This window comes from Ambystoma mexicanum, chromosome 2p, assembly GCF_040938575.1.
Source record: "Ambystoma mexicanum isolate Mex_15411 chromosome 2p, UKY_AmexF1_1, whole genome shotgun sequence".
In the NCBI taxonomy this organism is placed as follows: domain Eukaryota; kingdom Metazoa; phylum Chordata; class Amphibia; order Caudata; family Ambystomatidae; genus Ambystoma; species Ambystoma mexicanum.
The window spans coordinates 58,010,911-58,037,045 of record NC_090923.1 but is presented as its reverse complement, the minus strand read 5'-3'; the positions used below and the strand labels follow the sequence as shown (position 1 = coordinate 58,037,045).

Genomic DNA, 26,135 nt, shown 5'->3' with positions numbered 1-26,135 from the left:
TACCTCGTGGCCGCCTTGCCGGTGGCAAGCACCCCGGCAACCGGGATACCACGTTTTTCCACGACCGCGAAACAAAGGTACCACCTTTAACCGGAAAACTTTGCGGCTGGTTTCTTCCCTGGTAGTGCAACGACCTTCATCTTTCCTCCAAGTCGAGATCTTCTCTTCCCCTGGACAACGATGCAACTTGCACCCACTACCAGGAACAACTGCCACCGCTGGAGGATCCTTCCCACTTAAGGTACCGTGTCCCGCCTGGCTGCCCTTGCTACCGACTGTACGGGGTAGGTTTAGCCCCCGGCTTTCGAACCTGGGTTAGTCTGGGACACCCTGGCTAAACTTTCCTAAAGCCTCTCTAAACTCTTTTTGAACCCTCTGCAAGACTTTCTAAGCCTAGTGTAACTGTGTGATCTTGGGCGCATTTGTGCTCTGCTCTCTCTAAGAGTGGGCCCAGCCTTTGGACTTTGGCTCATCAGTGACTTTTGCTCTTCTGCCTTGCTAACAGTGTTCCTGAATCTTAGAGTGGTGTCCATATTCTGTCTTTTTCCCCTCCCTTTCTCACAAACATATTGGAGTGCAATCTAGTTAAGCGCTCACCTCTGTATGAAAATAAGTGGTGTTTTACTGTGACTTATCTGATAAGGAAAAAGGGGTGTAGATATTACAATAGTAACTTTAGAATATTTTACAATAAGAGTGCTGGAGTGTTTCAACTGTGTGTTTTTAAATAATTATATACTTTGATACCAAAGCTCTGGTCAGTGTTTGCTTGTATTATTGTACCTGAGTGCCTATTGTGTATACTTTGCATACTGCCTAACTCTTCTTGAGGGAAGTTTGATGCTCAGCCACAGCTACCAGGTAAATCTGGGTGCTGCAGACTGCTACCAAGTGGGTTTACTGCCAACACCTGTAGTCTTAAATCTTTTGCAGTGGTCCCGAAGGGAACTGCACAGGTTTCTGCCTAACACCTGGATACCATTCTCAAGGCTGGTTAGGTTTAACCAGGGAGAGGGACACCAGTTTGTGTTCTTGAATCTACAGCTACCGGAACTGAAGTGACTCCATTTTGTTTGCTTTCTTCAACAATCCCGTGCAGTGCATAGTCCCCCGACGTCCTCCCTCTTGTCCCCACTACCGATGCTCAGGAACTGCCAGGAACCACGACTTCAGCAACCTTTGTTTTCTTCATACAAAGGTACTGTGCCAACCCGATTGAGAGAATGCCACTCTCGCGTATAAAGTTCATGTAACCTTCCCAACTTGCAGGCCTAATCAGCTTGTGACCCCACAAATGATTCTTTTTCACCTAAACTACTTCTGAGAACTTTTGCAAACACTTTACCGTTGGATACCAGAACTGCTCTTTCCTATACAGAACACTAGCCCATTGACTTTGGCCTGGCCTATTGACTTGAATTGAACTATTCTGGTGAACTGAAACTATTTTCACTGCCTAGAAAGTATATATAATCTATTCTACTTACTTTTGTCCTTTTTTCTCACTGTTAAGTAACTGAACTGCCAGTTGGCTCCTTTTTCAGGGGAGCTCAAACTGTCCCAAAAACTTGGAGTTTTGTATTGAAGTGTATTGGTCTATAATATTAAGTTGTCTTCTAGTGCAATGTTTCATAAATGGATTGTGTAAAAAAATTAATAAGTGTTTTACCAAGATACCTTGAGTATAAGCATCTACTTGAACCAATGTGATTGAAAGTCCTCTGTGTAACTACATGTACTGCTCACATTCACTCTTGAGTTAAGTCTGGCCGCTCAGCTTGCTACCAACACACTGCGTGGTACAGACTTATACCAAAGGTTGGTCTTGCTTACACATATAGTCCTAATTGTATGTGATAGTCCCAGTGTTAGGGAGAATTCTCTGTTAAGGCTAATTTCCCAAACCTAGTGAGTCCCCCAGCAGCTTTGCTGGATTTTTGGTGTTTATTTTTATCTCCTGCTAAGAGTGAGACTCTTTTTCCCCCACTCTTAGACATGATTTGAGAATGTCCTTTGACTTTACAATGTGTTTTATGGGCTATGGGGTCTTTTACTCCATAGGGTTTTATGTGTTTTTGGTAAGTGTGTTACACAGCACCCTCAGTGCAGTAACACAGGGGTGTCATAGTGACCCCCAAACATAGACTCCATACCCTGGGACTGACTACTGTCTCCCAGGGCATGTAAAGTCACCATTGACTTTACTAGTCTTAAATTGTGAACAGAACCAGTACAAACCATCATATTGTGGAAATACTGGTAGGGGTAATTAGATTGTCCCTGGATCTGTTTTCGAGGGGGCACTGTGCCGTCCCCCCTCGTCGAGTTTCTGGCTGGTGGCAGTGGTTACCACGCGAAATATTCCAGCAGAATATTTCCTATGGGATTTCCCATTCATTTTAAACGCACCACTTTTTTTGGTGCAATGTTAAAGATACTGCCGGGTTATTTATTTAATATTTATTCCCCGGTTGGGTCTTTTTGCCAGGACTCTGTTTTAAAATGGCGTTTGTGTTCGCCTCTGTAACTCCAACCCAAGTCGAGCCCTTTGTTCCACTTTTCTGGCGGGCTTCTCCACAGAAGCCTCCAAAAGTGCTGCCTCTCTGGGTCTACAGGTTGTGTGGGAGGGGGGTTTAGGCACCCTGGACTGAGTTGCCTCGGCAACTCAAGTCGCACTCTTGTGTGATTGGCCCAGTTGTGAGCCGCCCGGCTCACCACTTAGCATGTTTGAGTGACAGCTAGGACTGATGAATGGGGGGTTTCTGCATAAGTAGTTTGCCCTAAACGGAAACCCGGCCATGCAGGAAGGGAGACAGCAGCATCCCTTGTAAGGAAAGGACTTTTGGATGAGCCATGCCAGTATCCAGTAACCCAAGTTAAACAGTATATAAGGCTCCTGCTTGGCACCAGTCTGCAGGAGCTTGGAATGGTGAGGGACATAACGCCGTTCAGGGAGCAGAGTTCTTTGACCCCCCCCCATCCTCATTTTCTGTAAACATGAAACTTGTTATCCTTGCAAGATAAAAACCCTTGGCCTTAATTCCCTGGAGAGGTGATATTTAATCTGGTGTGAGCGTGATTAGTTACGAGCTCCGCATAAGGCAACCAGCTAGCTGGGAGGGAAAAAAACTATCTGAGCAACCTCAACACGTGAGGGATTTTGGGTACACTACACGTCACGTTAGGGAGAGTATTACAAGCACGCCCATGTCATCCCCTTTCGATCCTCGAAAGACAAGATACAATACTCCGATTACCACTAGATGTCGGACTATATGCACAGCATGTGATTTTTTATTTTTGTTTAACTTTTATTTATAATTAGCTTGCCATCGCAACAGAGAACTGTAACATTTCAGACCAGTGAGTCCTTTCGTGGTACACTTACAGGAACATGAGGCAACCAGAGCAACAATTGGAACATACGGGGGGAAATGAGCAGCTAGTCAACCATACTATCATTGCCCGCATCTTCTAGTCAATGTCGGGGAGAGGGGAAGGCGGTGTGTTGGTCTCTTCCCGTGCATCGTCAGACAAAGAGGAAACAGAGTTGCAAGGGGCCGCAAATGTTCCTTGGTCTGGATCTACTCGGTTGCATCAGCAGTCAGCACTCCTCAGTGTGAGTTCCACATGAGGTCAAATTAACATGGTGCCTCTTGCATAGAGCCGCAGTTTCCGCCTTTTAGCAAAATTACCCAGTCCCCTTATGATCCAGCTCATGCAAGCGACAGTGTCGGCCATCATTCCCCCAATTGTGTATTACCAGTAGATAGTACTATAGGCCATTTGTTACAGCCCTCCATCCTAGTCGATGTATATAAGGCAGTAGGCTCTATTGTCTCATTAAAAATAGTAAGGAGATTTCAATTCCCAGATGCTTGCCAAGCAATTTTCCAGTTATAACCCACATCCCTCCCTCCCCCACCCACACCCCTCTCCCAATCAGAAGGGTGAAACCCAAACAGGAACTAAACCAAAACACAATCATTAGCGACTTCGCCTGGGGGCCTTGGCGCCAACAGAGCTGGAACGCACTTGTGCTAAAATACTGACTAGATCACTTTGGCATAGAGTCACTGATAAAACATTTGTTACAACAACACGGGTCAGACATGTGGGACCTGGCACAGAGCCAAGGAAATCACTTCAGCGAAGGATGAATGTCAGGAGACACTACGAGGCCTGGCCCACGAAGGAGATCGAACATCACAAGGAGTATCCGGGGAGTGTCCCCGGGAGCAATCCCGCTTGGCCAGTCATCTGGGAAAGTGCTCCTCTATGAATTTGATTGCCGCTTCTGGGATGGTGAAGAAAAAAACCTGGTGTGTTCCACCCTGAGCTTCGCAGGATACAACAGAGTATCGAACTCTGAGGTCGAGCAGTCTCTTCTTCACAGTCAAGGTTTTCCGCTCCTGCTGGATTGCAGTGGAAAAGTCTGGGTAGAGATAGATCCTGGAGGACCCCAGGAGCAGATCACCTTTGATCCTTGCATCACGTAGCAGGGGTCCCTGTCGCGGTAATTCAGCACCCTCACTATGATCAGACGGGCAGGGGCCTCTGGCTTAGGTTTAGCTGTTAAAGACCGATGGGCCCTTTCAATAGCAAATTGAGGAGACAATTTCGCGGAGTCCAGCAGGGACAGTATGGTTTGCTCTATGTAGTCCTCCATGGGGTCCTCAATGTCCTCTGGAATACCAATTATGCAAATGTTATGACGCCTAGAGCGTGATTCGAGATCTTCATTTTTCTTGCTGATCTCCTGAACCCGTCTGGACAGCGTATTCATTTCAGCCCGAAGGGAGCCAATATCTTTCTAGGCCGTGCTCACTCTATTTTCAACCTCCGTAACTCGGCTGTCTGTCTTTTCCATATGAGCCTTGATTGAGAAAATCGTCCCACTTATGTCGTCTAACTTTGAATGGAGGGTAGTGAACCCCTCGCGCATGTACTATAACATTTTCAATGTCTCTGGGTCGTCAGGGGGCGACGACGTGGCTACCTCCTGTTCCGCCTGCGGCTCCACTGATTTCTGCGTTGTCTTTGTGTACATGCTGATGGAGCTCTGGTTATGGATGATGGGACCAGTTTGCAGCCTTCAGTGGTGTGAGGTCACCTTTGCAGGCGCAGACTGTCGAAGATGGGATGCAGCCCTCATGTAGCCGTCCTTAGGGTTTAATAGACAGTGTTGTACTGCACCTAAAGAGTGTTCCGACGCCGGGGGTTGGTCCGTGAGGGTTCAGCTGGAGATCGCTGGGCAGCAGAAGGAGGCCAGTAGATTCAGCCTTAAGTAGAAGGAAGAGGGTACCGCTATTCCAGACTAGTGTTACAGTGGCAGGCTTTGGAGTCGTTTCGAAATTCACGCTACCCTAGGGACCGGTGGCTATACTGGGCAAGGGGAGGTGTACCTGGTTATAGCAGATTGGTCTGTGTGTTCCCAGTGGGCTGCGGGCCCGCACATCTGGATGCACAACAGGGGAGCAGTCACGAGGTTCCCGCTAGCGAGGGCACTGCCATCTCATCAAACCTAACAATTTCAGCAGAATGTGGGACAGAACAACAGCACCAACCAGGTAGTACAAGGTTTGGGTTCTGTAGGTGTTGATGTCCAGCTCCTGTTCTGTGGTTACTGGCTGCTGCCCATTGTTCAGGTGCCTCTGTATTTGGGCGAAGAAAGGTAGACATTCAGGTGCATCACACTAGGTCCAGGAGGGCAGGTGGAGTGACCCCCACGGTACGCAGTATAGCGCGAGTTTGTTGCCTGGCGGCCTGCGAGATGGCGGTTGTGATATCACAGAGATGGGGAGTTTTATGATGTGTATGGTCTTGTGTTAATGGAGGTGGAAGTTCCCCTCAGTTCACACCGTCGTGGAAGTGGTTGTTGTGGGACCAGGGATGTGATCTGTCATCAAGCAGAAAGTCTCATACCTCTCGGACGGATTATGGCATCCCACGTAGTTCAAGCAATCCGATTATGGAGCCATGATCACTCCGCTGGTCGGGCTCATCTCCACAGTTAGTGCCTGTGAACACGTGTTCCTGTGTCCGTTGATCAGGGCGATAGCTGGCCACGTGTGCCGACCACTAGGTTCTCTCGTAGAGGGGAGGATGTGAACAGCAGGCCGCATGGGCCGCCCGCAGGAGGGGCCACCAAACCCTGCGAGGCCCGCGAGGGTACCGGTGATGTTCCTACCTGCAGCGCCGCGCTGACAGTCAGGATATTACCCGGTGCAGGTGAGGGCGGAGGCCCCACAGGGGGTGCAGCGGACCCAACAGCACAGCCCAGCTGGCACCCGTGGGTACACGGCTGCGAGATCACTGCTGCTAATGACGGTCTGCATTCGCCTCCTCATGGGGTATTCCGGTAAAGGCGTGGGGACAATTAATGCCACGGACATCCTGTGCCCTTCGGTAGCGCAGCTGGGGAAGGTCCCTCCCGGAAGCAGGTCAACCGAAGCCTGGTCGATGATGGCTGATATAATGAGCGTCGCCGGGGTCCCAGCTCACAATCCAACCGCTGTCTGCAGGGCCCTCCGGTGGCGACCCAGGAGTCCCCGAGCATCGCGCCAGGCATGTGGAGAAAAGCAGCATCCCCTATCCGCCAAGGGCTGGAGGGTGGAAGCTCGCAACACACACCAGGGTCGGTGAAGCTCATCCCCCCAAAGGCCTGTTGCACCGCACACTCAGGTGTCAGTGTAGGCAGGGCGAATGGAGCATTTGAGAAGAGGTATCTTCGCAGCAGTAGTAGTACCCACAGGGCCAGGAGTCAGCAGGCAACCTCAGATGTCCCCAATGTTGAAGGTGGTCCAATGTTGAAGGGATTAGTAGGACTACACCAGATTTATCAGCCACGAGGATATTCATATTCCCAGCACGGAGCTCTCGTTTATGCAACCATCCTCGCCTAAGCGCAACAGCGCCCATGCACAGCATGTGATTCTAACCAGATTCACAAGCATGAAAAATAATATTACATTAGTGAACATCTCCTGTGTTGGCAACTGAGAGTAGTCGCCTACTGCAGGGGTTGCCTGCTCTCTTTACTGTTGCACCTGCTGGGGGCGGAATGGACACTCCCCTGGGGTCGGACGGTAGACTTGGGGGTGGGGGGGCATGGGGGCGTCAATCAAGTGGTGTTACAAATCACGTCAACCAAGGTTGCAGGACAGTGCAGGGGACAGAAAGGAGAAGGCCATCAGCAAGAAACAGTCACAATGGAGGCAACGGCAGGTGGCATGGCAGCAGCACATGTTTCAGGAGGAGGTTTTAGGGCAGCATAGTTAGGTCAGGAAACTATCCAACAAAGGAACAAGCCGTACACCCAGCCAGGATACCCCGGGGCAGACATGTATTTGATAAAACTATGGCCTGGTATTTAACTATGACGTTTGCCCGGTTTCCCAGGCCTTGGAAGTTTGTCAGGAGTTGGGGAAACAGCCTGAAATGGGGTGGGTGTGTGGGGCGGCGCTCGGTTACATATGGTCGCAGACACTGGAGAGACCTTTGCAAGAGGACTGAATGGGTTCCAGTAAAATGCTCATGCTTCTTGCAGCGAATGTACAGAATAAAAGAAGGCTGTATATGGGATGCCCCAGAAGACGACTCAGGCTAGAAAGAAAGAAACAATGTAACTACATCAGAAGTCAAGACAATTTGATATTAACACCCAAAACCGATATCAGGGAGCTGTAGCTACTCCCACGCACCGCTAGGGGGTAAAAACAACCGGGGTGGGCTGGAGGCAGCAGTTGGTGATGCACTGTTAGAGAGCAGGGCAGGCACGTGAGGGATGCACACACGTCAGGTTTAAAGCATTAAGTAACAGCTTCTTTTGGATTCACCTTATCCCCCCCCAATCTTGCCTGCAGTTGCAGCATATTCCATCCAGTTGGGAAGGAGGAAGATTAGAATGACCGAGAAATTCACACACAAATAGAACACACAAAGTGCTCACTACTGAAGCTGACTTACTGTCTCTCTTTTCATTTTTTCCCTCTTGCGGATTAATTCAACCAGCAGCCTTGCTCGCTCAAGGTCATGGCGGAGACGCTGCCATGCTTTCAGCTGTTCTTTAAGAGTCCAGGGTTTGTCATCTGAATCTCTCTGTGGAAACAGTGGAGACTGTAAGAGAAGCAACAACATGAGACATTGCCCCTTCGAAGGGCCATCGTCCTATTCCGTTTATTTTCCTAACCATCAACAAATACATTGAAGATTACTGGTTAGAGAATGCACCAACGATACCAACTGTGCAGGAGCAGCAAAGTAGCTTCAAAATAGTATGTGCTAGTGATCGTAAATTTACTCGCTGCAGTGACTACTGTCCTAATATATTGTCAAAAGAATTTCCTAGAGTAGGTTTTGGGTTCAGGAAGATGAACCCACACCTAGTGTTGGGGACCTTTTCCTCTGGCCCTGTTCTCAGGGTCTTTAGGTAGGTCTTCCTTATTCCCCACGTTTCAACGGGCACTAAGCGGTACTGTGAAACAGCAACCCCGAATACATTTTCAAGAAGGGCAGTGGGGTGGTTAATGGCTGATAAAATACAGGCGAATCAAAAGTATCAAATGAAAGAATGACCACAAATTTATTTTATAGAAATCTATTCTTTATATAATGCACTACACTTACCGGCAAGTAAATATCAGAAAATAAATCAAACCTAACACGATCAGGTTTTCAAGGATTCTTCAAAATTCAACAAGTCTTTCCTAGAAGAGAATATGCAGTAATAGGCATATAAAAAGGTTTTATCCAGACTAGTTAAAAAGGCCAGGGAAAACCAGCTATGCAGATTTGAGCTTTCTTTTGTGAAAATGTCCAAAGGAACATTTCTAGACTTCCAGTGGAGGTCAAGCCACAGACACCCTTGGGGAAGAGGAAGTGAACCCCAAATGGAGATCCAGCTGAAGAAATGACTTGCCAAGAGAGGAGTGCCAGGAGATGAATACTCTGAGGCCCAGAAGCGGTTCTGCAGGAGGCTTGCAATGTCCATAGGCAGTCATTATGTACATTTAGCCCTAGAGTTGCAGCAATGTCACCAGGACAGAGGGACCCCAAAAGACACTGGGGGGAAAACTATCATTGGAGATCAAGTGCCAGGACAAAGCTCCAAGCCAGCCGAGAAGTTGGCAAAGAGGCAAATGTCTGTGATTCAGGGTTCCTTCATAGTCCTTGTGCTCAGGATTTCAGGATGGGGAACATCTTGAGGAAAACACTGAACTGTGAAAGATTTCCCCACGGAGACATACTTGAGAGGGACCATTCATGGAGTTTGGCAGGGAGCTTCCAGGACAAAGGCAGCATAGCCTCCTGCAGCTTCCTAAATGGGGGAGATTGATAAAGCAATACATAAACTGAAGATGGGTTGTTCAATCAGGAAAGGTGGTCTAGGCCACCAGATGAGGGAGAAGGAGCACTGAAGTCTGTTCTGGCTGCTGGGACAGAGAATCTGTCCCTCCACAAGCAGCAGGTCTTCCAGAAGTGTGGATACAAAGATCTAGCAGCAGTAGATAAGGTGAGTAGATGTGGTCTGCTTTTATCCCACTCAGGAGGCAAGGATTTAACAGCACCTAATCACCAACAGAGTAACATTCAAACAGTAGAGTGGCTGTCCATCCTTCACAAGGCACTCAGGACAGACTTGCACAAACAAGGGCAGTTGGTGAGGAGGTGCAAGTGGATCGAGGGCAGTTGGTGAGGAGGTGCAAGTGGATCGAGGTCATCTAGCCTAATCCCCACCCACCTTCTTAGCCCTGCCTCTATCTTTCTGCTCTCAACTCTTAGATCAAGGGCATCCGAAGTGAAGGGCAAACAAAGAAAAGGGCAATTCCTGATTGGACCGGGAGGTCCGAACCCCTGCTCAGACAACCAACATGTGTTTGTTTTTTCCTCCCTCTGTCCCCACAGGCCATGCCCATCATCATCGGGCAATGTCGGCAACATCGCCCCTCCTTTAGGTCATGGAACCTCACCTACATCAGCCCCAGCCCATCAGCACCCCCTCACTGTCCACAACACGGGAGTTGATGCTCGCCAACTTCCGCTCAGCTATCACCCATGCATCAGATATTGCTGATGCCATCACTACACACAACCTTGACGCCATCATCACAGACCTGGTTGACACCCACCTCCACCCACATCTTAAGACGCCCTTGTCCACGACGGCTACAGCATCCAACACAGACCGGCCGAACTAGGCAGGCAAGGTCTCGCAATCGTTCCCAAGGCGCTGCGGCCCTGCACCAGACTTGACGTTGACAACATTGGCTGCTTTGAAGTTCTTTCCTGTCACTTGCCGCTCTCTCTGACGGACAGAGTCACCTTCCATCTCATCTACAGACCACCCCAACCTAACACCGTCTTCATCAGAGACTTCACTGACCTGATCACCACCATGTCCCTCGTGCACGCCTACATCTTCCTAGGCGACTTCAACCTCCCAGGCAACAAGGCCACCAAACCGATCAAGGAAGCTCTCCTCAGCCTTCTTGAAACCCTCAGCCACACAGACCACACGATAGACGCAACACCTGAGAAAGGTAACGTTCTTGACCTACTCATCCCTGCACTCTTACCTTCACTACAACTCTCCTCTCCCTCTTGACTGGTCTGACCATCTATCCGTGCCTTTCAACATCCTACACACAGTCACACAGAAAAAACCCATCAGACAAACCTTCACGCCCTTTAAGAACTTCCCTGTGGAAGCCCTCACAGAAGACCTCACCAACCTCCACGTTACATGGACCGAACACCTGCAACCGAACCACGACTCACTCTACTGGAAGCACTCCACACCACCCTTTCAGTTTCCATCGACAGACAAGCGTCTCTGAAACAAGGCACCTGCAAATCGAAACCATCAGCACCCTGGTACATGCAAGAACTTAATCTCAGCAAAAGAGTTGTCAGTAAACAAGGAGAAAACCTGGCACCGTTCCAGGAACACTTCCGACCTGGCGCTCCTCAAAAGAACTCTGAGCCACCCGCGGCCTCCTACTATCAAAACACCACAGCAGAAGCAGACAACAAAACAATTGATACAGAACCTCTTTCGCGCAATTAATCAACTTGGGTGGCGGGCGGGGCAGACATGGCTGGTAACAGCTCAGAGCCCTCGCTTCATCTGGGTCTACCTTGGCTCGGCCTGGTGGGCCGTTAACCAGTCATATCCACCCCCCAGCCAGGGCGTGAAAGACATTCATGTACAGACCGCTCAAAACAGACTGAGGCGACAGTCTTCAAAGTTCATCTCAACACACTACACAGAAGAAGCAAAAGTGATTAACTGGTTCCTGTGGTTCCTACTTGATTAAATGATAAAGGAATTTGTTTTACTTGTATTCATGCAGTGTAATTTTGAATGTGAAATTATTTTAAAATTGTGGCTAAAATGTTTGTTTTGGAGCCAAAAGCTTCCCCAAGTCAAAATGTTAGCCTGGAATTCTGGAAGGCATGACAATATTAAGCTTCACCTAACAATGCGAAAAATAATGAGTGAAAGAGTGGTCTAAGACCCTAATGAGTTCACACAGAAGTAACAATAATTTAGCTTAGACAGTATGTATACACATACAGTTATTTATTAGGACTGAGAACAAACTAAGATGAAACTAGCAGGGAGTACCACATAAAACCATAGATCACCAATATATTTTAAAAAATGTATAGTGCATTTGGAACATATTCAACCTTTCTCACTAAAACAAAAGCAACAAAATATATGCACAAAGAAAAATGATTACATAAAATCCATAATATGAACAATTTTCAAATGATAAATGATACGATTGGTTATCAATAACACGCTTAATACCCAGCGGTTTCTAATGGCGGACCCGGGGATCGAAACGGTGTTGCTCCGTATCGTCTTGCTTCCAAGGCGAGCATGTTGCCCCTGAGCTATCCTCCCAAGACTGATGTAATGTAAAGCCACATCGCAAAAAAGAAATTGCACATTTGTCAAGTAAAATCATTGATATATTGCTTTTAAAATCCCAAGAAATTGTTTCTATGTATAGTGACATGTGCACGCTACCAAGTGAAGCCATGGTCTAATTTATTGCCAGAATTCCTAAAAGAAAACCTGGGAAAAACGTATTGTGCAAAGTAACGTATCCTAAAATTCGAGATTCAAGTAAAACTTTAGCAATTTTCCAAACATGATATGCCTCAGAGGTGATGACCAGAGACCACCACTATAGACCATGTTCGAGAATGGATGCAAAGTGAAATGTTCCTTGTGGGCAATGACCCCATAACCCTTGGTATAATATGAGTGTAATACATTAAATTAAGTCAAAATAGGTCTACTTGTTTCAATTGCTGTGACACACACAAGCAACAGGTCCTTTCCTCGCATGGTACCCGTACCAACCACCTATATGGTAGGTAGTACATTAAAACAAAGATAGGTAATTAACCTATTTTAAGTGACCTAGAGTTGAATGTTTTAAGTACAATGAGCATTAGGTACACAACTCTGCATGCAATACTGAGAGTATCGTTTTTCCACAGTCAATGTTGCTGTATTTTCACAACTGTACTAGGTTTTTGTCTTACCTTCAATACTACATGAATATTCGGAAGAGCCAGTGCTTGGTCGAAAGTGAGCCCTATGTTTTCAAATTGAGATAATACAGACATCTGCAGGTCGCTCCAAAAACCCTGGCATATGCTATCCTGCAAGTGGCAAGCCAATGCCCCAGTAAGGTGTCGGAACTGCTCATATGAAGATTTACAAGAAATGTGCTCCACTGGATCAACCAGAGAGCCCTTATGGATGTTGTGCCAAGTTCACTATTCAAAGCCTCCACTGGGACGGCCTTAGGTACGGCCAAGATAGAACGCAAGAGCTTCCGCCTCAGTTATTTCAAACCAGGAGGAATGAGGAATGGAGGAGGACAGGGCTTCAAGACCGTACACACAATACCTGGTACAATGCTTATGCTAGTATTGTAGATCGTGCATAGTCCTACATTATGGCCTCCCTTGTTTGAAATTAATCTTTTTAAAAGTAGCAACTGTTTCATTACTTTTAAATTAATACGGTCACCATAGCAAAACAGAATGGGTTTAGGCCTAATCGGATGGCCCAGGCATAGTCGTTGACTACTTCCAAAATTTGGTTGGCCAAAGATCACTTGAAAGGGGAGTGACCTTCCGCTACAGTCGCCTACTACCATCATTTTTTGGGGTTGATTCCCTTTCCATTCTGCTGGGCGTATTCCGATAAACTATCCATGGAATGTTCTAGGCCGACGAGCATGCATACTAACAGAACTTTGTTGTCTGCATAACTGACAAAGTCAAATTATCCCAACTGTCCAAACACTATAAGAAAGAAATTATCAGTACAAAAAAAAATCTATTTGACGATAGAATCACAAAAGCCAAATCTAACACTAAGGAACTTTTCTCCATCCTCCGTCAAATGGAATCCCCCCTACAACGAGTAGACACTGTCCCTAAAGACAAGATATGGTGTACCAACATACAAAATGCCCTATTGAATAAAATTTCCACCCTCCAACTCAAGATAACCACAAAAAAAGACTCTCTGCCCCTCTCTGATCAACAAACACCACTGCCCACTGAGCACAATACTATTCCGCCTTTCAGTTTCAAAACCATCTCAATCATTGATACCGAAAAGGTCATTCTCTCCCTGAAACCAACTGCAAGGGTGACAGCTGCCCAGCGCAAATAATAAAGGATGCAGCCAGAGACTTAGCCCCTTTTATCTCGAAGCTCATACACTCCTCCTTTAAATCAAACAGTACCTACCAACCCAAAAGAATCTTGGGTCCTCCCCTTACTCAAAAAACAAACCCTCAACCTTTCCATCCCAACCAACTACAGACCCATCACTACTGTGCCATTCCTACTCAAAATTATTGACAGAGTAGCCTACTAACAAATTCAAGACTACCTGGAAGCTAATCGTCTGCTAGGCTCTCGCCAATCGGGATTCCGCCCCCTCCATTTCACCGAAACAGCCTTGTTAGACCTTAAGACAAAAATGGAGGAGTTAAAGGATAGCAGTAAAACAGCTTTGCTACTGGACTTGTCAGCAGCCTTTGACTTGATGGACCATGCATTCTTATGCAGCCACCTCATGCTCGCGGCTAACTTCACGGGTGAAGCTATAGCCTGGGTCCAATCCTTTCTAGCCAACCGGACAATGAGAGTTTTCACTACTTCCACCTGCGCTGATCCCATCCAAATAACATGTGGAGTCCCACAGGGATCCTGTGTCTCACCCACCATGTATAACATTTTCACCAAGCCACTATTTGACAAGTTGCACAGACTGGGTGTCACCTAAACTAACTATGCAGATGACACCCAGATCCTCATACCCCTTTCGGGCAACTAAGAAGCGGACCTGGCCTTGGTGAATAAGATATACATCCTCATTCATGCATGGATGGCGACCCATGACCTCTGCCTGAGTGACGATAAAACTGAGATTCTGCTCCTCGGATCTGACTCTAGCCCTAAAAAACGAACCCCAAACTAGGCTTCCTTCAACATTGACAACAATATCATTAAGGCTATGCCCGAGGTAAAAACATTAGGTTCTCTCACCTTGAAGTAGCAAGTCAATTCCCTTTCCTCCACAACAGTTTATACTTTTAAATTAATCCGAGCTGCCAGACCATTCCTCTCTAGTAGCAGCTGTCTCACCCTGGCTAATGCTCTTATGTCTAGACTGGACTACTGCAACACCCTGTACTCAGGTGCCAACAAGTACGTCACTGACAAACTCCAAAGACTGCAAAACAACGCCCTAAGAGCAGCGTTGAACATCCCATACAGAGAGCACATTTCTAAATTCCAGAAAGAGGCCCACTGGCTAAAAATAAAGGATAGAATCCTCCTTAAAACTATCTCCATCACTTCCAAATGCCTAAACAATCTAGCACCTCCTTAATTATCCGAAATAAATCTCCAGGAAATGTACAACCCGACCCTTGAGATCTGCCAATACCTTCATGCTTGAAATCCCTAGATTTAAACTGACCACGGCTGGAGGAACTAGCTTCCCAGTCAAAGCTGCGCAAGCATGGAAAACACTCCCAATTGACCTCAGAAGTCCCCTGCCTTACTCCAGCTTTAGAATCAATGTTCTCAAATGGCTTCATACTAATGACGCATAACTACCTCTCCCTCCCACTGTGACTCTACCTAGACAACCATTGCACCTAACATCACTACTGCAACCTATACACCGGACCGGTTTGTCTGTAGCCGCAGGTGTTCCCTAATGTCCTGCAATGTTAAGCCTGACCCTGTCATGTATCTGATCAGTTATACCCTCCATGCTCCTCAAATGGCAAATGTCTGTACTGTTTCATATACTGTATTATACATTGTATTCACATGTATGCACTAGCCTGTTACATGCACTGTAACTACGCTTTGAGACTTCTTGTACTGCTGCGCCCTAATGCCCAAGGGCTGGGTGCGCATTATCAAACTAAAAAAAAAAAACTTGTTGAAACAGTCCACCTTAGTTCGGAACAACAGCTAAGTGTTTTGTCCATTTTAGCAACATTGAGATTGAATAACGGGGATGCCAGCACGCACCCCTGTTTGAGCCCTCGGTTAGTTGGCCCATGTGTTCAGCTTTTGTACGATAAGGGAGCAAAGATCTTGGAGGTAGAATCCAGCATTGCCAGCAACAGATAGTTGGAGGATCAATCCTGTCCACCTTTTGGTTTTCGCGCATTGTGACATAAGCCACAAAGAACGCCTCTTGTACAAGACACTTGCCATCACGCACAAATGCCTCACACACACACACACACACACACACACAGCATACATTTCGGAGAAGATAGTCAGAGCAGTCTCAAACAGGCCTACCAGGACCCACTACGCTAACCAGCTGTACACCCCTAGGGTTAAGTGCGCCAAGGCGGGTGGTGCCAGTTTCCCCTTCATTGCCTCCAAACAATGTAATGCCCTGCCACCTGCCCTCAGGAATTAATCTTCTCACTATTCCATCCGCAACGTCCTGAAAACTTGGTTAGTCATCTAAAACACACTCACAGTCCGCAGCTCCAGCTGACTATCTGCTTGACTCATGTACCGTCAACTAGAGTTTACCAGGTTCGCTTGTAACCGTATGAACCTCGGTGTTCTGTGCTATACCCTCACACTGTGTTTTTGTATTCACTTCTGTAACTAAGTAAGTTTGTCTGTAACAGCGACACGATGCCCAAGGGCTGCTTTATGCGCTTTATAAACGTAAAAAAATAATAATCACCACCAAATACATTGCTACTGTAAACAAAAAGGAGAAGGAGAGTTTGGGAGCAGTCTATGGCGTCAGAATGGCAACTTGCCGACACTTGGTGATTACATGGACGAAGCACCAGCTGGACCTTGTTTTTTCCATCTGTTTTGGCTTGTTTTTTTATCCATGTACTTCCGCCATTCAAAGTGCTTTAATGAGTTCCTCAAGAAGGGAGATCACACGCTCATCCAGGCAGTAGCATATGCAAGTGTATACATTTCACTCTGAGCTTGTTTAACATATTTTCTAACCATCAGGATTTCTGTCGCATGTCTGTGCAACTTGCAACGCTGTAGCGCGGAGTGATCTCTCTGTTAGATAGAGATGCAGCCGCCAGGCAGTCCTCCCCCCATCGCTCTGCCTCCTCTGTATTTCAGCCATTGCTGCTTTCCTTGTGAACAAGTCAGCGTCATGGCGGGGATGGTCCTGCATCCCACGAAGTTGCGGTGGCTTGAGGGAAGTATAGAAGCCTTACTGCTTGTAACACTATCCGTAATGTGTAGTGTACCCAAAATACCTTACGCATTGAGGTCTCTCTGGGTGTGTTTTTGTTGCCGTGAGGGAGCCTCAGGACTATTGTGAGTACAGATAGAGAGAAAGTAGTAAGAGGTCTATTTTCCTTCTACTCCGAACAGGGAGGAAGGGTGGCACGCATGTGAATTTAAGCATATACAATCATCAGAAATACTATTAAAGTAAGTAATGCATGTCTTCTGATGCTTGTGAATCTGCTGTGAACAGACTAACCAGCAGTACCCAAAGTTGGTGGTGGGATGTGAGAAGGAACAGTAGTAAGTCTTAGTTACTTACCTGTAACTGTATTTCTCCAGCATTGGTATCTTTTATAGATTTGCATGCTTGAATATTCCCCGTCGTCAGACTGGGAATCCTCGGTGATAAAATAATTATTTAAAAAATTTGAATATACACACATTGCTACATAGAAATGCATGTACAGTCCATTATGGCCTATGAACCAATCTATTGTGTAATCCCTCCACCTCACTTTGGTCCTTTATGATCCCAGCCAATGAGGTGGCAGGGCTCATGCTCCGCCCTAGGCAGCCAACTTCAGATTTTGAACCGTCGTAATTATAGTATGATGGGTGCAGAGCGTAGGAGCAGCCTCTCAGGGGAGGCGGGTGGGCACATGTGAATCTATGAAAGATACCAATGCTGGAGAAGAACAAGTTACTTACCAACTGTAAAGTTCTTTCAACTGGATGTTCCTCCCACGTATTCCTCATCTTAGATATATTCGCCAGCTTGCTGCTTCTCTTCGGGAAAAAAAATTTGCCAGAAGGCGCTGTGCTCGAGGCCACGTAGCTTGGTCCCTCGAAGGCCGCAGTCGATCGTTGACGTCATCCGTCATATAAAGGGATCGAACCGCGCCCGTTGGATTCAGTTCTGTTTTTTCGATGTTAATGGTCGCATCAGTTGTATTAGGCATCAACAGATGTCAGACTCTTAAGGAAGTACAAGTGCAAAAAGTGTAAAAACTGTACGGAGGGGTAGTTTGGCAGGGCGATGAGGAATACGTGGGAGGTACATCCAGTCGAAAGAACGTTACAGTTGGTAACTAACTGGTTCTTCGAATGGATTGTGTCCTCCCACGTATTCCTCATCTTAGATAGACTCCCACAGCAGTAGTAATTTGGAGTAGGGATTACCAGAGTTTTTAATTATGTACTGAATGAAGGACGGCTTTTGCAAACAGGCCCCCTTGGTAAGAAGTGGAGTCTAAACAATGTTTTACAAAGGTGTGCATGGATGACCAAGTGGCCGCAGCACAAATGTCCTGCACTGGGACACCCCTCTGAAGAGCCGTGGAAGTTGCTATGCCCCTGGTTGAATGAGCCCTTAAACCATCTGGAGGCCCTTTCCCAGCCAATTTGTAACATTCATATATTGCTAGAATTATCCATCTGGATAAGGTTTGTTTGGACACAGCAAGGCCCAATTTGGTTCAGTGTAACAGACAAATAACTGATCAGTTTGTCTAAATCTTTCCAGTCTAGAGATGTAGAAGCTGAGAGCCCTTTTAGGGTTTAGTCTATGGAATCTTTCCTCCTCTTTACTAGCGTGCGTAGGAGGATATAAGGAAGTTAAACTGATCTTCTGTGACAGATGGAAATCTGAAACTATTTTAGGTAGGAAAAAAGGCTTGACCTTTAAAATAACTTTATCCTTGTGGAAAATCGTGTGAGGAGGCTTCCAAGAGTGCCTGCAACTCACTCACCCTGCAGGCTGAAGTTAAAGCCACTAGTAAAACAGTTTTTAAAGTTAGGAGCCTTAAAGGACAAGAATGCAAAAGGCTCAATAGGGGCACACATAAGAAACTTTAAAACTACATTTAAATCCCAAATGGGAACTTGGAAAGGTGTAGGAGGGAACACATTTGTTAACCCTGTAAGGAACTGGATAACTAAAAGGCATTTTAAAATATGAAACTTCTTCTGATGAGCGCTTGAAGATAGATAGCGCAGCCAAATATCTTTTAATAGTTCCAACTTAGAGCCCCAAGTTGGCTAAATGTAATAGAAAGGAAAGCACCAAAGGAATGGTACATTGAAAAGGATCCGCATTCTTATCCCTGCATCAGTTACTGAATTTCTTCCAACGACACCGATATAAGGATTTTGTTGCTGGCCTTCTGGCTGAAAGCAAAATTTCCATAACGTCATCCGGGAGGTCCCAATCCTTATTTCTCAACCTCTCGGAAGCCAAGCGTGAAGGTTGAGTGTCTTGACCTCTGGATGGAGAACCCGACCTTCCTCTTGCGAGAGAAGATCCTCTCTTGGTGGAAGACGTATTGGAGGGCAGATGGACATGTTCAGAAGGTCCTGGTACCACGTCCTCCTGGCCCAGAGCGGGGCAATTAGGATCATGGTTCTCCTGAACTTTCTCAACCTTCTGATTACATGAGGAATCACGGGGACTGGAGGAAATGCGTAAATGAGTGGAACTATCCAGTGCACTACGAACGCATCCCCTAGAGCTCCTCTAGGGGGAAATTCCCTTGAGCAATATAGTTCGCACTTCCAGTTTGCCCCGGTCGCAAACAGATCTACTTGAGGGGTTCTCCAAAGGGTGAAGATCTCTTGAAGGACTTCCTGAGCTAGCTCCCACTCGTGGGAGATTGTGCTGTGCCTGCCCAGAGCATCCGCCGCCGTGTTCAGCTCTCCGGCAAGATGAACTGTCGATAGAGAGATTCCTTCTTGCATTGCCCAGAACCAGAGCTGCATTGCCTCTCTGCACAGTGGAAGTGATCCTACGCCTCTTTTGTTGAGGTAGTACATGGCCACCGTGCTGTCCGTCGTTTTCAGGACATTCTTTCCCTGTACAGAGGGCAGAAAAGCCTTCAGCGCTAGTCTGACTGCCCTCAGCTCCAAAAGGTTGATGTGTAGTTTGGATTCCGATGGAGACCGGCGACCGCCGATTGTCAGATCGTTGGTACGGGCTCCCCACCCCGTGAGTGAGGCGTTAGTCACTACAGTTATCTCCGGCCATGGTTTCCAGAAAGGTTCCCCCTTGAGGATATTCTCCTTGCGAGCCCACCATAGGAGATCTTGAGCTACCTTGGACGGGACTTGTAGAAGATCTGACATCTCTCCCCAAAACTGGGACCATTGTAGTCCTGAGGGCCCATTGCAGGGATCTCATCCTCAGTCGTGCCTCTGGCAGGATGCCTAGCAACCTTAGGAAGTCGAAGGCCGGTAGATGTTGGGCATTCTGAAACTTTGCTACCATCTGCAGAATGTGGTGAGCTCTCTCCTCAGGAGGCGAGGCTTTCCCTGAGGTGGTGTCCAGGACAGCTCCGATGAATTGGAGTCTTTGGCTCAGAATCATTTGCGACTTCTTGGAATTGAAGGAGAAGCCCAGCTTGTGTAGGAAGCGACAGGTCATGGGCTAGAGGTTCCTAGGCTCGTTCGGGTGAAACTGCCCTGATTAGCCAGTCGTCCAAGTAAGGGTAGATGTGAATCCCCTCCCTCCTGAGACTCGCTGCCACCACTGCCATTAGGTTGGTGAAGACCCTCGGGCGTAGGGCAGCCCAAATGGCAGAACTCGAAACTGACAATGAGATCCGCCAATTGCAAACCTCAGGTACTTTCTGTGTTTGAGATGGATGGGCACATGAAAGTAAGCATCCTGAAGGTCTAATGAAACCAGTCAGTCCTGAAGCTGAAGAGCCTGAAAGATCTGAGACAGCGTCACCATCTTGAACTTGTCCTTCCTGAGGAATTTGTTCAAATTTCTCAAGTCCATGATGGGTCATAATCCTCTGGCCTTTTTGGGGTTGATAAAATAGGAGTACCACCAGCCCTTGTTCCTCTCCGCTACAGGTACATGTTCTATTGCACCTTTCTCTAGCAGGGTTAAAATCTCCTGCAGAAGGAGCGGGTCTGGAATTTTTACAGAGTTGGCTCCCAGTGGTTGATCTTGAGGCCCTTCAGGAAAAGGAAGGCGACAGTAAGCACAGTGTTCAAACTCCAGGTTGGAACCGGCGTAGGCGGGTATGTACGCAAAAATCCTTTTACGGAAGACCTCAACGGCTGGAAGGGAGAGTAAGGACTGCATCTCCGGGGCCGTCGTGTATGCCGTAATGGCGGATAGGTGGGACCTTGATCGAAGACGGTGAAAGACTTGCTTTGGCTAAGTGTAATAAATAAGGAAGTACTTGCTCCACCGAAGCGGTGAGAGGATCAATAGCATACGTCTCGCACCACTTGGAAAAGCGAGTCCATTTCCTAGTGTAGGTGATGTGTGTAGAAGGAGCCCTTGAGGCCCTGATTATATCCCAGCATTCCACAGGCAGATTGAGATTCATCAGTTTATGCTGCTCAGGAACCACGCCTTGATAGACAAGCTTGCTGGATCATGATGTAGAACCTTGAGGTTCTGTTGCGTCAATAGATACTGATGCGCTTTGAGACGAATCGGGGGCCATCGGGACAGGTGCTGTAGGGTCAAGTACCAGACCGGTCGCGCCCAGTCCAGCGCAATTAGGATCATAGAACACTTCTGCTCTTTCAGTCTGTGCAGTATCCTGGAAATGAGGGGAAAGGGGGGAAAGGCATATAGGAATTTCCCTGTCCAATCCACAGAAAAAGTGCCTCCTACTGACTGACTCTCTGGGTACCTGGAGGTGAACATTCTGCATTTCTTGTTGGCCTGTTGGCAAAAAGATCGAGATGTGGATGGCCCCATAAGGCGAAGATCCGTTGGGCTTCCTTCTCGTCCAGCTCCCACTCGTGGGAAGATGTGTAGTCCCTGCTCAGTTTGTCCACTAGGACACTGTCCACTGCCGGAAGGTGTTCCGCCTTGATTTGGACTCTGTGATGCAAGGCCATGCCCATAGTAGTTGAGCTTCTTGAGATAAGATCTCTGACCTCGTGCCTCTTTGCTCGTTTGTGTAGTGCATAGAGGTCGTGTTGTCTGTCTGTACAGTGAGTACCTGCCCTGCTACTACCGGAAGGAAAGCTTTAAGGAAACCACCGTATGACCCCGAGTTCCAACACGTTGATGTGGAGTTGGGACTCCTGGGGTGACCAGGAGCCCTCGGTTTGTAGGTCCGCAAGATGAGCGCCACAGCCCGAAAGAGAAGCATCAGTCCTCAAGAGAAGGGTCGACGTTGGTGCCTGAAACAGCATTCCTTGTAAGAAGTTCTGCGGAGCGTTCCACCATCGAAGAGCCTTGTGCAGCGTCGTTGGAATCTGGACGATGTCCTCCCACGAGCCGAGAGCTTGTTTCCATTGGTGGTCCAGAGCCTTCTGAACAGGCCTCATGCGAAGCCTGCAATTTGGTTTTGGGAATATACATGAGGACATCATACCCAGGAGGGATTTGTAAGAGCGCACCAATGTCGTTTCTCTCCCTAAGAACCATGAGGTCAAGCGGAGAATTGTTGATGCTCTTTCTGCCGACGGTCTCACTCTGGGAATGTTGGTGTTGAGCTCGGCTCCCAGGAAAGAAACTGTCTTGCTGGGAACTGGGCAGGACTTTGTGTTGTTTATGGCAAAACCTAACCCTCTTGGGAGATTTGTTGTCTTTGAAACTGCCAAGCGTGCGCTTGAGGCGGAACTTGCTCTTATCAACCAGTCGTCCAGATATGGAAAGACTTCTGTTCCTGTCCTAAGTTTTTCAGCCACTGGTGCTAGGCATTTTGTAAACACTCTCGGTGCTGGTCTCAGACCGAATGGGAGCACTCGAAATTGAAAATGAAGATCGCCCAGTGAACCTGAGGAATTTTCTGTGTGCTGGGTGGATTGGTACGTGGAAGTATGCGTCCTAGAGTGGCCAAGAAATTGTGCATGTTTAGCCAAGGGAGCACTCCTTGTAAAGTTATCATCTTGAATTTGATGCGCTGGATATGACAATGCATTACTTACCGTAAAAGCATTTCTGATGGTTGTATCTGCTTAGATTCACATGCTGTGCATAGGTCCGACATCCAGTGGTCACTGCGGAGTATTGCATTTTGTTTTTCGTAGTCGAAAAGGGGACGTCGACAAGGCGTGTCTGTAACACTATCCCTATAGTGACGTGTGTTGTACCCACAATCCCTCACGCGTCGAGGTCCCTCTGTATTTTTCTGCCCTGAGGGAGCCTTCTAGACGTGAGTGAGTACAGAAAAGAGAGAAATATAGAAAAGGATGTCTATGTTCCTTCCATCCAAGCGGGGAGGAAGGGTGGGCGCATGTGAATCTAAGCAGATACAACCATCAGAAATGCTTTTACGGTAAGTAATGCATTGTCTTCTGATGTTTGTTAATCTGCTTAGAATCACATGCTGTGCATAGACTAGCGAGCAGTACCCAGAGTTGGCGGTGGGTTATGAGAAGGAACAGTAGAGAAAAGATGTCTTAATACTGCCTGTCCCACCTGGGAGTCAGATCTAGAGTGTGCATCTAGACAGTAGTGTTTTGTAAAGGTGTGCACAGAACTCCAGGTAGCCGCTTTGCAGATGGACTAAAGGGGAACATTTGCAATGAATGCTATGGACGCCCCCGTGCCTCGAGTAGAATGTGCTCTTGGCCTAAAGGGTAGTTCTCTCTTAGCAAGAGTATAGCAGAGAGTGATGCATTGAACAATCCATCTAGAAATAGTGGACTTTGAAACTGCATCCCCTTCTCTTCCTGCTGCCACCAAGACGAAGAACTGATTAGTCTTCCTCAGTGGTCTGGTTCTTTCCATGTAGAACATGACCGCCCTGCGGACATCTAGTGTGTGCAGAGTCCTTTCTCCCAAGTTGGAAGGATTTTGAAAGAACGCTGGTAGTTCTATAGACTGGTTTACGTGGAATTTTGAGATGAATTTTGGAGCAAACCTTGGGTGAGTGCGTAGAACCACTTTATCTTTGTGAACTGTAACAAAGGGGTCTAAAACAGAAAGAGCCTGTAGTTCACTTACTCTCCTGATGGAGGTGATAGCTATTAGAAAAGCAGTCTTAAGAGTGAGGTCTTTAAGAGATGCTTTGTGCATGGGTTCAAATGGTGAGCCCATGAGTTTGGTAAGTACCACGTTAAGGTCCCATCCGGGAGCTGGGTCAGCTATCGGGGGGTGTATTCTCTTTACTCCCTCCATGAAGGCCTTTATAACAGGGATCTTCCACCACGACACTTTGAGTTGGGAAGTGGTGTATGCAGAAAGTGCCGCTAGGTGGACTTTAATGGAATTGAACACTAGACCTGAATCCAATAAATGGGTCAGGTATAGAATAATGTGTGGGAGAGCAGTCAATTGGGTTGATGCTCTTTCCTCTGCACCAAATGACAAATCTCTTCCATTTGCTAGAATAGCAGTGGCGAGTGTTAGGTTTTCTGGCTTCCCTGAGGTTGTCGATGCATCTCTGTGGGAGCTGTAGATGTCCAAATTCTATGATCTCAGGAGCCAGGCTGCTAAGTTCATGTTCTGGGGGCATGGATGCAGAGTCCTGCCCCTGTCTTGTGACAGCATGTTGTACAGGCAGGGGAGTTTCACTGGGGGAGATAGAGACATCTCCATCAAGTGAGCGAACCATGGCTGTCGGGCCCACATTGGGGCCACCAGTATCATGGTTACTTGTTCCTGGTGCATCTTGTGCACTACCTTGTTGAGAAGGGGAGTCGGGGGGAAAAGCGTAAACAAATCTCCCTGACCATTGAATCGACAGACCGTTCCCCTTGGATTGGTTCTGGGGGTACCTGGAGGCGTAACTTTGGCATTGTGAGTTCTCCAGGGTTGCGAATAGGTCTATTTCTGGGAACCCCCATTGCGTGAAGACGTCGAAGACGATGTCTTCGTGCAGTCGCCATTCGTACTCTTCGGGCAGGGGGAAATCTCTGCTGAGTTTGTCTGCCAGCAGATTGAGTTCCCCTGGTACATGTGACAGAAGGAACATATTCTGTTTGAGAGCCCACTTCCATATGTTTTGGGCCAGTTTGGACAGTCCTGGAGAGTGGGTTCCCCCCTGCTTGTTGATGTAATACATGGCTGTGGTGCTGTCTGTAAGGACCATCACTGTCCTGCCTTGTAGGTGTTCCTTGAAGGCTTTTAGCGCCTTGAACACCGCTAGTAGCTCCAGAAGATTGATGTGTCTGGATGCTACGTTCGAGTCCACTCTCCGTGAGCAGTTTGATGGGATAGGTGAGCCCCCCATCCTGTGAGGGATGAGTCTGTGGTTAGAGTGGCTTCCGCTGCGGGCGTGGCAAAGGGTTTCCCTTTTTCTAGGTTTTCTTTTGTCCACCACCGTAGCGAGAGAACTAAGGCCTGCGAGACCACCACTAGGTTGTCCCATAGTCCGCGGGCCTGACACCACTGGCTGTTGAGCCACTCCTGCATTGGGCGCAGGCGCGCGTGAGGTACCAAATAAATACACGACGCCATCATGCCTAGCAAGCGCATTGCTTTGCGTACCATCACCTCGCGACCGGTCACATATTGAGGGATGTTTTGGACCCTCTCTTTGGAGGGGAAGACGAGGCCGTCCTTTGTTTGAATTAGAGCCCCTAGGAATGGTTTGATTTGGATGGGGTCTAGGCTGGACTTCTTTTCGTTGATGGAGAAGCCCAACTGGAACAAAAGGTCTACCGTCTTTTGGGTATTGGAGAAACATGTTTCGTGAGAATCCCCTGTTATGAGCCAGTCGTCGAGGTAAGGGTAAACTGGGAAGGACAACCTGCGCAGGTGGGCCGCTGGCACTGCCAGTACCTTTGTGAATACCCTCGGTGCTGATGCTATGCCGAAGGGTAGCACTCTGAACTGGTAGTGTTTGCCCTCTATCATGAACCGGAGGTATTTTCTGTGCGCTGGCAACATTAAAATATGAAAGTATGCATCTTTCATGTCCAATGTTGTCATGTAATCTCCCTGTGATAGCAGTGGGATCACTTCCTGCAGGGTCACCATACGAAACTTTTGGGGTTTGATGAACTTGTTCGCTGGGCGCAGATCTAATACAGGGCGCATGGTTAGATCCTTTTTGGGTACAAGGAAGTACACTGAATAAATCCCTTCCGTTACCTGAGATAGAGGCACGACCTCTATGGCTCCTTTTTCCAGCAGTAGTTGTACTTCTTGTAGAAGGATGGCAAGATGTTCAGGTGACATGCGTCGTCCCCTCGGGGGTTTGTATGTTGGGGAACTGTTGAATTCGATGCAGTATCCGTGGGCTACGGTGGAAAGTACCCAGCGGTCTGACGTTATACCCTCCCATGCTGGAAGAAAGGATGTTATCCGGCCCCCGACCGGTGTTGCATGGGAGGGGACGCGAATCTTCGCGTCACTTGGTGTTAGGGGCTTGGGAACCTCTGGGGGTGGACCCTCGCCCTCTTCCTTTGCCCCGGCGCTG

General features: G+C 47.6%; 1 protein-coding gene across 5 annotated transcripts in view; it reads right to left on the bottom strand.

The window, feature by feature from the left end:
* BRPF1 (bromodomain and PHD finger containing 1) overlaps positions 1–26,135 on the bottom strand; it is a 551,318-nt gene that overhangs the window by 322,405 nt on the left and 202,778 nt on the right. For 3 of the 5 annotated variants that reach the window (XM_069643245.1, XM_069643247.1, XM_069643246.1), the window contains one exon: positions 7,969–8,118. In XM_069643245.1, coding sequence (XP_069499346.1) covers positions 7,969–8,118 — 150 coding nt within the window. The remainder of the gene's footprint in view (positions 1–7,968; positions 8,119–26,135) is intronic. The other 2 variants (XM_069643248.1, XM_069643249.1) reach the window with 1 other exon arrangement.